Genomic DNA, 12128 nt, shown 5'->3' with positions numbered 1-12128 from the left:
CTATCTCAGTGGCTCGGCTGTCTTTCATGTGTGCATGTTTGTGCTTTTCCAATGCAGCACAGAGGGGGAAGAACAAACCCCAAAAAAACCCACAAAAAACCCTTTGCAATACAATACTACAGTATCACCAGGTCCAATCTAATCTGTCTGTAGCAGAAGGTTTTCCACCATGTTAAATTCTGTTCTGCACAATCTATTTTTAACTATTAGTATAAATTTACCAGCCAGCTTACACTATGTATAAATACTGGGGAAGAAAAAGGTGAAACTATTGCAAATAAAGTAACAGCTGAAATCTGGGATAACTACCAGAGGTCAATTAAATAGACATAGGAAAGTTGTTAAAATCATTTCCATTTCACAGCCCAATTTAAAAAAAACCAACCAAACAAAAAACACAAAAAACCCCCACAAAAACAAAACAAAACAAAGCTGTATTGCATTTTGATCCATGCCATATCTGACAAACAAGTTTTCAAAATGAAGTTATCACTTTTGTAGTGGAGGAATCTGCCACATTTCTATACAGTGTAGTGTGTGCCACCCCTCTCTCTTTTGATCTGATCCAGTTGTTATTTCAAGACTAGCAACCTGGATTGTTAGCACATAAAAGACTTGATAACACTTTTGATGTTATCCACTCAATTGACACTGATCATCCAAAACAATTTTTGGTGATCAGTAGGTAATAAATATTAGCTAGATCTCTGTAATTGTTTAGTGTGTAAAATATTTCTGGTTCCTCATCTCTTGACAGTAGAGGTCCAGGGTATGGGATTAGCAGTCAGAACACCTGACACCAAACATACCAAACAGGCAGTGATATAAGGGGGGGCGGTGGGGAAGAAGGTAGTAGACTGAAAGAGTCAATGTCCTACTCACATAACTGTTCACCTCCATCTTAAGTCTCATGAGATTGGCTCTCTTCAAAGAGGCAACAGAAGTATAAACTACACAACACAAATTAACTTGGCGGACAGACCATAGAGAACCTTAACAACATACTCGACATCTGTATTACTGAATCCTGAACAAGCTCTGCAGCCTTCCCCTAGAAACTTTTGCTGAAGGAAGAAAGGAAATTGTATAAAAAAAAATCAGTGCATGGATTAAAAAAAGCCACGCATCTTGGTTTCCCAGTATCTAGTTGCTAATTGGATGGCTTTTAGTTAAGCAAAGGGGCATATGAAAGCTTTCTAGCTATATTTCTAGGACAGCGTAGCCCATGCACCCCATAGTCAAAAATAGGAAAGGTGAGATAAAGTGTTCTTCTGGAAGTATAGAAAATAAGTTTTTCTTTTGTTTGTAAAGCACCATCAGTATAGCATGAGCTCCGTCCTTTCTCAGGACTGTTGAAATTGACTTCCTCTCCCAATTTGTCACCTAAGAACGTGAATTTTGCTAGACAACATTATAGAAAACCTGTGTTTATGCTCATGAATTAAGTTTTCAGTTTTAATCACAGACCCCTAAATGTTCTGTGATTGACCCTGTGTGGAGGAAGGTAATATATCATGCACTCAGATACTAACCTTTTGATTTCTATTTCAGTCTTTAAACGAATACAATTTTCTCCATCACAAATTAATACAAAAAGGAAAATGCCATATGATTTCACCTTCAGTCTTGTAGATTCCTATGCAGGATTTTAACTCTTCTTACCAACTACATGATTTACATTTTAAACTTCTTTAATTTATACCACTCCACCTTCGTATAAAGCCAAATGCTTCCCAATTTAGATATACGCAGGCATCTCATTATTTGCTGCCTTAAAGCTAAGTTGTACCTCTCTTCAGTGAGTTGTTCCAAAGGACCTCCAGGCTGCCTAATTTTGGTAAATAATATAGCTTCTTTACAATGTTTTTTTCAGGCTTTAAAAGACCAGCCTTCTCTAGAAAAGCTGCTTTCCTGGTTTAAATGCCCATTCCTCCATCTGCTAGCCTGCATGCTAGATTGGTTCTCCCCACTGTCCCCATTCGTCCTTTCCACCACTCACAAGCGCGTTGAGCACAGCCAAGCAGGCAGCAGGCCCATGCCTTGCTTAGCCTGTAACCGCATCACTCCCAATACCACCCTGCCCAGTTGCCTCAAACCTGGCAGCCAGACTACTGCACCACAAAAGGTTAGAGCACTTTGATCTCAGCTGCTGGCTTCTGCAGGCTGTGCTTTCTTTGAAGCATTTTTACCATCATCTGTATATAATCTAAATCAAGGTATAGTCTTCTGGAGTCTGCAGGCTTCCCCCATCCATTTGTTGCTTACAGATTTCCAGACAGCTGAAATGGGCAGTTGGAAAGTATAAAAATAGGAAGACGTGTTAGTCAGGAGGCTATGGTCTGTGAAAAAGTGAAAAAACACCTTTGCCAGAGACAGCAGAAAAAGTATGCTGGCCTTTTATTTAGGCCTGCATGGCGCTCTGACAAAACACCGATTTAGATACTACTTATTTAAACAAAAAACCCAATCAAACAACAAAAAAACCCCCACACTCATTTGAATACTGGTTGGGTTTAAAAATTAGCAATCCTAACAAAGTCACTGTGGCAAGTAAAACAACTCCACTAGAATTTTCTGTTGGGAAAAAGACAAGGTACTGCATTTCCCTTTGAAATGGTAGATGTTTCTAATGTAAATCCATATAAACCAGATAAATCTGTATTGGCTGCATGCCAATGTTGCCATTGCCATAAAAGTGTTGCCAAAAAAAAGTTCTCCCAACAGCAAAATGAAAGGTATGACAGAGCTATCGCACTGAGCTATAAAACAGCTTCTTGTAAACAAATCGATGATTATTTTAAAAGAAGAAAACAACACAAACTAACCTGTAACTTCAATTTAATACTCTGCATAATGAATGATGCAGAACTTTGGCAAATAAAACACCACATGACCAGCTATTGTATTCACAGTGTAATGTGATTTAAGGGAAATCTAATCCCGCATGGCTACATGCTGTTCAGTTAAACACCTTTGCCTGTGGGAACTACAAAACGTTGCAACAGTATAGACCAGTTTGTTCTGATGTTGCCAGTACAGATACATATCATCTATCAAAACTTAAAGGAAGTAACCATTAATAATTTCAAAATATAAAAGGTATTTAGCTGTGTTGCTTTTTATTGTATTGCTCATCAAAGTTTTAGTAGCACTGAACAGCTGCAATATTTGATTTGCACAAATCAACTGTTCAATAGCACATGGTAGATAATAGCTGTTAGAGGTCCTGTAGTTAGAGCAAGCTAATGCGTGCCCTGACAGAAACTGCTGGAGCATAGTTCTTATAAGTGAACATCTAAATTTTGTTAAGGAAAAAAAAAAGGGGGGGGGGGGAGAGCTTGTTTTTTAACAGCTGTTTACTTATGCATTGTGTTGGCATAATAAAAATACTTGAAAAAGTATCCTACCTGCAGTCACACAATTTTCAGTGTCATAGTGCCAGTTAAGTTCACCGAATGAAAGATTTTTTTGAAGCCCAGTAAATTGCAAGTCTTGTAATGCTCAAGGGAATTGGTTATTACATAGCTCATCTGAACTGTTTTAACCTTTGGGTTGCCATATTGTGTATTTTAACAAGCTGTCCTTGCATTCATGCATGAGAATACCATTGCCGTTGATGGACTTTTAGATAACATACCTCCTCCATGGTTACATACAGGTATATGACATAAGGTGATTTTAAAGCTTTCCGAAGTAAACTAAAAGAAGATAGACAAAACTTGTTTTCGGAGTTTGATTTTATATACATTATACATACTTCAGAGCATTCACAATATTACTACATTTTCTTTCAGACCCACTTAATGCTTGTTTATAGAAGGTCCAAACAAACTCCTGTCAGAGGCTTTTCTTTTATTACTATAATTCAGCATATTCAAAGTCTTGCTGAATAAGAGATACTGTATACCTACTGCCACTCAATCATGGAAAACACCATGATTGACTGCCTCTTCTAACTATTAAAGAATTTATATTTTGGTTATCATCTAATATTTATCTAAAATTTGTCGTTACTATTTAATGTGATTTTTTCATCTTCACTTGAACTATTATTCAGTTTTCTTAGTTAAACTTAACGTTGCCCATTTTGGAAAATGGACGTTTATATCACTGCATTTACGCTTATCCATTAAAATAATTATTTTTGTCATCTTCCTAATGCAATTGTACTGCAATCAATTATCTAGGCTTTAGAGTAAAACTCCAAAATTGTCATTTGTTGATAACTTAAGTGCTACTTTGTCATATTCACAGTGGTGTCCCTCACTAGTGATAGTTGACTAATCTTTGCTGACTTTGGCACACACGCACAGACACACAAACTGATGTGACCCTGCATATAGTCAATCTTAATTCTTCACTATAGAAAAGTTGACTGATAACTAAGGAAGATTTTGTTACTGCAGTTTCAGAAATGCAAGTATTCAGAAAACTGGCCGATTAAATAGGTATGTAGTATTAAAAAGAATATTCTATTAACCCAAATCCAAGTTCTGAGGAAGTTCTGTAAGTAGCTTGAAAGAGACAAGAGTTATTAGAGTTATTTGTTGTGCCTGTAACACTCTTGAACAGAAGGAGTTCTGTGGGGAAATCTGTACTAAACTGACCTATGCTGTGCCTTTCAGTTACCTGGTTGTCATGAATATGTATGTGCTTATTTTCTTCAAGTGTTTTAGGGATTCTCCAATGTGGATTATGGTAAGTATAAAGTGTAATACTAAGAGAAACTAGGACTTCCCCCCCCGCCCCTCCTTGCTCAACTGTTACTGAAGTTAGGTTCCTCATTCATCCTCTGTTACTTAACTGCATCGAGGCTTAGCACTGAAATATTTCTTTTTAAAAGGGATACACTGATGAGTTCTGCCTTTTGGAAAGCATAAAACCAGTCATTTTTTAATTTTTTTTTTTTTTTGGTAGTGAATGAGATCATAGGAAGAGATATGTCACAGATCTCAGTGTCACATGGAACAACGCTCGCCAGCCAGTCTGCACATGCATGTTCTGGATCTCTGGAGACAAGAGTATCTGATGGAATCCAGTAATGGATAAGCTTACAACTAAAAATCCATGAAAACTTAACAGTTTCTCTGAATATTTCTTTGTCCTCTTCCTCTTTAGACTTACTGTGCTTCCAACTCTGTGGCCTTTATGAACTGGAACAGTGGATCCTTGCAAAGCCCTTTTAGTGGGTTACATTTTTGATGTAGAGACAGAGCATTTTAATTATTGTTCCTCAGATGCTGTAAAGAGACTTCTTAACATGGACACACAGAATCTACACCAGATATTTTAACTGTTTAAAAGTTACAAACAAGCTTTGCTTTTTGCATTTAAATAGAATACTTTTATATTGTAAGTGCTTCAGATGTGTGGAGATGTTAGTTTGCTCTTATAATATTCACAGTACTGAATGTGGAAAAAGATTTAATACACATCTTCAGTGTGCTGCTTTCCCTTAGAGATGGTATAGTTTGTAACTGATGATTTGTAACACCTTCTGGTCATTTTGGAAAGCCTTTAAAGCTTCTATTGTTTATTTTTTTTTAATACAATCTTCCAGTGGCAAGAATCATACCTGTCATCTGAAGCCAATGCCATGGAAGCCGTTGTGTATACAAATACTGTAGTGTTTTCTTTCTTAGATTCATAGGAAGCAAAGCCAAATGTAGATCTGCACTTGTTCATAAACTGAAAACGTTACTTGATAGGCTGCAAAAAGACCATTCCATCATGAAAGTGTTGGGATAGAAATGACATTCCAAAATTTAACTTTTATAACTTTGTGGATAATCTTCCTGTTCTTTATTAGGAGGCTCCTTCTTGAAATAGCTTTTTCGTAGAAAGTTACATTTGTAATCAAATTTGAGCAGTAGGATTTTAGATTAAAGAACAGCAACATCAAAGCCATGTTAGACACAGGAGAAATTTTAATATTTGCTGAGGATCTAAGTGTTCCTGTTATCCCTACAGAATATGGTTTTGAAATCACCAATTCAGTGGCATTCAAGTTTTCCATGCAATAAATCATTTGATCACATCTGTATCTTTTATATGCTGTATGCCTGACGATGCCACTTGGAAGTCCTAAGGAGATGACAATTACAGTTCCTTAAATTTAAGCTTTTTATAAACATCAGTTTGCTAAAAAGTAATTTAATGTGAATTAGTGATTAGGTAGTATAATTTGCCCATGTTTAATTGCAAATGTGTGAAGCAGAAGCTACCAAAGAAATACGCAAGATTCTTAGCAGCAGTAAACTTTGTGCTGTGCTCAAAGGATGCACTTCCCTTACCCACATAATCTGATACATTTGAAACAACCTGTTTACATAGTTATTAAAAATCTCAGGCCTCTATGATTAGCAACCTAGGAGAGGATCTGAAACTGCCTGCTTAGGCCACAAACATTTCCCTCCCCCAGAAGACACTCGTTTACAAAGCTTTCTGATATGGAACGTACAGGGTACAACAATCACAGCGAAGGAAGATCAGAAATACACTGAACCTTAAAACATTTAAGATATTAGTTTTAGTTCCTCATTTGGGTGAGCCATGATGCTATAATGAAAATTAAGAGCAAACACACTCAAAAATTTTGAAATATAGGAAGTGTATTTGCATTGAAACTAGCTCAGACAATTGTGGACATTTTAGTGGCTTAACACATGTGGAGCACATGCCTCTTTCTGTAGAAAATTACTGTAGACTCTTAAAATTGCAGTAAAATGATCTTAAAGCAGATACCATTACTGAATTATAATACCTGTAAGAGTAAACACAGATTCTACTGATGTTGCATTTTGGCAGACGGTCATGGGGAAAACTTTCCATTGAGCCTTTTGCAGGCAAAACATTACACCTAAATTTAAGTCAGTGCCCAAGCGATACCATTGAAGTAGCTATAATCACATCTTTGTAATAGCTGAATCATGAACTTTTGTAAAAGACCATACTTTAAGCAGGTGAAATTATAACTCTTTATTACGTACTTCCTTTTAAGAGTGCAGCCTAAGGCTACTATCTTGATGTTTCATAGTTATTTCAAACAACTTAATGTGAGGCCACTGCGTGCGTGCTGGGAATCTTAAGCATCCTTTTTGTGAATGTATTGTTCAATGGTGCAAATCTTTAAATTTGCAGAAAAAAATTGGCAGGGCTGTAATTTGAAAAGTGTGATATTGTAATTGTCCCTCAGCGATGGTGCTTTACTCTGTCCTCTACTCATTTACGTTAAAGATCCTAGGAAAGGATTCACATGCTCAGAAATACATCTACTTAACATTTTTAACACCTTAAAAAACCAAACCAAAACAAAACACACCACTGTAAACTATGTAATTGTCTTCAGACTGTGTGCTGGTGGCAAGGCATGTTACAGTTTTCATTAATGTATTGGGTCTTTTGCATTAACCATTGTTTGTAGGAGAATTCTAACTTAAAAGCTTTTCATACTGTATGGGATTTATGCTCCTTTATCCTACTGGTACAGGCTCTCCTTGCAAGTTCTCTAAGTAGCTGGAATTCACACTGTACCTAAAATATAGGAGCCCAAACAATCCAGAGTTGCTATGCACTAAATTTTCTGATGCCTTTAAATACCTTGATGCCTGTAGACATAGAGACGCTTTCCTATTTAAAAATGAAATTAAAAAATATAGCTTTGGATACTAAAGCAGTTTTGTATTTGCCTTGTAAAAGCTTCAATACAAGGGTCTTAATTTTATTTTAGCTTGTGTGATAACGTAGGTAAAGACTGTTAATCTTCTATAATTTTAGTGATATAAAAAGCACATAATCTCTATTGGACTATGCAAATTTAATTAAACAACAGAACCCGTCAACCGTTGATCTTTTGTTGGCATCCACTTCCTTGCCCCTAAGTCCTTTCTTCTCCCAGAGTACTTTTCCAGAACCTTTTAATAATTTAGAGGATCCTGAAGGAAAGCCTTAATGAGGAGGTAGCTTTTCTATAAGGAGGGTCAAAGATCAATGTTATAAACAAAAATTAAGGGGTAGTATATTAATCTAGGGGGGAGAAGGGGTGATTCCTGAAATTACCATAAACTAGCAATCTGAATTTCTGTAGTAAAACTTTCATGTTATCAGGGGAACTGCCATCCTTTTTAAACCAAAGAATAAAAATAACACGACAGTTTTGTTCTGATACAAACAAAGCTTTGAAACTCTATTTTTGATACTCATAATGGATGTCATTTCATTGAGGTTCAGAAATCGTTCAAATTGAAGTTTTATATTTAAAAATGTGGGACAATAAAGATTAAGTTCTAGATGTTTACAGAGCCTTGTATTGTAATTTCATGTACATTTTGTATTTTAAACATTTTTGTAAGTTATGATTGCAGTGCTACTTGCAGAAATAAAGGGAAGAACTTGCATTTAGGCTCTTAAATCATAGTATTCAAATAAATAAAAAGAATGCAAATGTGTTGTCATTTATTTATAAATGCAGAGTGGGAAGAAACTCCCTGTTTGTGATGCAGTGGTAAAGTTATGCTCAGTTGTGACATGAAATGAGGGGCATTTAAATACTCCCCCTAGAAGACTGGTGATTTTGAAGCAGTATGAGAAGAGTTTGGGGCTCAACTTAGAGCCAGCAACAGTGAGCCTATACATCTACGTAATGAATGATCAGCAGTGCTGACAGAGTATCAGTTTGCACAATAACTAGTGATTTCCTATTTGCAAGTATCAGTTTCAATTAGATGATCACAAGAATATTTGAGAAATTATTCCAGAAGTTATTATTCAGGGATTGCATCATAAACAGTAATTTCCATTCCTGAAAGGATATTATCATAGGCAAGATGTAGTTAAATTGTTTCAGAAATAGATGTAAAATTCCTACGAAGTCTAAATTATTTGCCAAATCTTGGCTTATCAAGCAGTACTAAGGGAAATACCATTGGGAATGGTACAGTCGATTCGGGCTTTTTAAAAAAAAAAAAAAAAAAATCTGTATCTCAGTGATACTAGTGCTACTGAAAAGATTTTTATCTCCTTTGCAGCTTTGTAACAGGGTCTTTTACTTATCTGTGGAATTCCTAGGTGTATTAAGGTATGCAAGTGTACCAAACTCAACATTGAAGCAAAAGCTCTGGCCTTTGGTTAGCAATGCACACCTGCCTGAGAGAGAAAAGGGGCAGCAATCACACAGTGATCTGCTACTCACATTGCACGGTGAGAACATGGGCCAGTTTAGGATTAGCCTCTTATTTAGAGTGCATGTCCTGACCGATTACCTTCACCACTGTTTTTTATCTATAAATATAGCAGAAAGGTGCTAGTACAGTGCCAGTAACTGAATGCAAAGTAATTATATCTCAGTTTTACTAAAAATAGCACAAGCAGTTTGAAGGCTGTTCGACATGTTTTCTGGTATGATTCCCCAGTATATAATTAGCATATACCAACACTAGTAGTAATAATCCGTGGATTGACTGCATATACTTTACTGTCAATTCAAGTCTTCTTTCAGATGCAAATAGGCTGAAGGCTGATTCACTAAGATTGATAGGATAGGAGAGATGATGGGATATGCAGTCACGCCAGGGCATTTAAAGTTGAGCATGGCTAACCCTGAGCACTCACACTGACACCCGTATCTGTTGTATTGCATAGAGGAGACTTTATTCCTGGCATTATGAAAACATCACTTTTACTTTGCAAAACACCGTTTTGTAATTTCAGGTAAGCAGAGAGAAGGAATGGCTTGTTAAAGTCAGTGCCTTTAGAAGAGTAATCAGAAGTTTCTGTTCATTTAGGACCCAAACCCAAAGGAAGTGCTGGCAGAAATCAAGGCCTTTTAATTCTCTTATTGTAGCTAGTATTTCCTTAGAATATTCCACAGCATTACTTGTGCTATCTGCTTCCCTCTGCTTGTTTCTGGACTTCTATCCCTCTCCCTGCAATCTCTCCCAGCCTAACTCAAATACCACTGTATGCTTTGAATCCAGCGCTTACTCCACTGTAGTGAATTAGGTGAGGATTGAGATCTTTTCCAAATGGTCCTCCCACCTTTTTTTCCCCCTTGGCTTTAATTAATTTACAAGAATATTATTCAGGAGCTAGCCACTGCTGTAGTGATTAAAGTATTAAGGTATTTGCAAGGCCATTAAGAGCATACTCAGTCCAACATGGAAAAGAAAAAGGATTTCTAATATATTTAAATTCATGCATAGTTTTGCATAGAGACTTGTCTGGTAATGGGAGTTAACACTGAACTTTATTCTGGCTACTAAAAAGGATAACATTTATCAGTCATTCTTAGCACACAATAAGCATTGTCATTTGCCGAGATTCTCTAAGAAATTAATTATTTTACAATAACCCGTTACCTTTGTTACCAGTAACACCTGCTACATGTAAAAGGGAACAGAAGGAAAAAAAATTAACCAGACTTTAAGATAAAGAAGCAATAAAAATAGGATACTTGCTTTGCAAAGGATTGTATGTACCTTGAATTTTGTTTTAGAAAACATTGATCTGCTAGAGAAGTCAAGCTATACAACTTATCCAAGCTGTTTCTGCAAATTTAGACTGAAGGTTTTGTTGGTTTATTAAAGTTTATTATCTTTAAATATTGTCTGGAAACGGGGGGGAGATGGGACGGACGACCACCACCTTATCTCTTCTTACTGTCATTGTTGTGACATCTGCTGGTAAGAGCTGGAAGAGCGTTTGTAGTCTGCTTGCTCCCATTACAGGGCTCTCCCTCCAAAAAAAAAAAAAAAAATTATTCTATGACATTTCTCATTTGACACCTTTATTCATAAAAATACCTAGTTAAGTGTTTAAGTGTTGGTGCAATTGATGTATAGCACAAAGAGATGCATATAGTCATAGATACAAGAAAACTTCAATAGCTCATGCCTAAATAAGCCAAACAGAAGTCACATCAAGCTGCCTGTGCATAGCTTAGCCTGTTAGCAAGCTATGTTAACTTCTGTGCACATTTAATAATTTAGTCCTGACCTCTTCATACACTGCAGAAAGAGTTAAACCTTCCATAAAGAAACACTTAGGACATCTCTCAGAAACCCAATCACATATATGTGGTGATAATGAAACGCAAGCATTTAACAGGAGAATAATAAAACTGGGTGGGCAAATAAGCAAAGAACAAAAAATCTTAGAGAGTCACTGTTTGTTTTTTCAGCAAGACCATGTTTTGGTGCAAGACCATCAATTAACCAACCCAATCTTGTTAAAAGTAGTTTTCCTGACATCTAGAAAACACCCATATAGATCTTTCTCAGATCAGCTATTTGATGCCCAAGGGCCTCAGCCCTTGCAGATTTATTTCAAAAGACAGTGTTGCCATTCAACTTTTCTTACAGAAAGATTCACCATGACAAAGCAAATAAAAGACAAATACATTGATGATAAACACTTCTGCATGTAGGAGCTGTTATCCATAAAGATAAAAGGGAATCAATGAAGGTATAAAAAGTTGGGTCTGGAAGAAATAAAAAACATATACAGCATGGAAAATTCCTGAAGGTTGGACAGACTGATTCTCTAGGTGGGGAGCATGGGTTAAAGGACCTGAAAACAATGCAGGGAAGACAGTCTGAAAGTAATAAAGAGCAGTTCTGATCAAAGAGGTCCTGCCCCTTCCATCAAGAAGTTCAGTGCCAGCAGATAACTCTCTGATAGTTCATATTGCAAATAACTGACAGTGAGTATTTGAACCCCAGATGCTGTTTGTTGGGTGTTTGCTTTTTGGGTTTTTTTCCACCAGTCTTAATAATGAGACTCCACTTTTGTTTCTAGTATCAATGCAGTTTCATCCTCCCACCCACTCATACTGTTTCCTATCCACCTGACCTCCAGTATATGAGAAAAGCTACTATCAGTCTGTTCTTTTCTGTAATTTTTTATCAATGTGTCATGATTTTCAAAGAAAAGTGATGTACCTAAAGAGGACTCAGACAGTCATGAAACTATTGCTTGGGAATGCAGTGTTGGATAATCAGTGGTATCACATGAAATAAGCAGGAGGGAAAAGGGAGTAACTACTTTTAGAAGTTCTTGTGTCAGTGGAATGAGAAATGACTGATGACTTGGAAAAACTCTTCTTTTAATAATTTTAATAAAAAAGCAGATAA

General features: G+C 36.4%; 1 protein-coding gene across 3 annotated transcripts in view; it reads left to right on the top strand.

Annotated features, from left to right (window-relative positions):
• Positions 1-8431, top strand: part of NFATC3 (nuclear factor of activated T cells 3) — a 76242-nt gene extending 67811 nt beyond the window's left edge. For 2 of the 3 annotated variants that reach the window (XM_072871865.1, XM_072871864.1), the window contains one exon: positions 4918-8430. In XM_072871865.1, coding sequence (XP_072727966.1) covers positions 4918-5042 — 125 coding nt within the window. In that variant the 3' untranslated portion in view covers positions 5043-8430. Of the gene's footprint in view, positions 1-4917 lie in introns of all 3 variants that reach the window. The other variant, XM_072871867.1, reaches the window with a different exon arrangement.
• Positions 8432-12128: the final 3697 nt, after the last annotated feature.

The sequence above is a fragment of the Ciconia boyciana genome, chromosome 9 (assembly GCF_034638445.1).
Source record: "Ciconia boyciana chromosome 9, ASM3463844v1, whole genome shotgun sequence".
NCBI lineage: Eukaryota > Metazoa > Chordata > Aves > Ciconiiformes > Ciconiidae > Ciconia > Ciconia boyciana.
The sequence above is the reverse complement of the archived record's forward strand: the minus strand, read 5'-3'. Positions and strand labels throughout refer to the sequence as shown.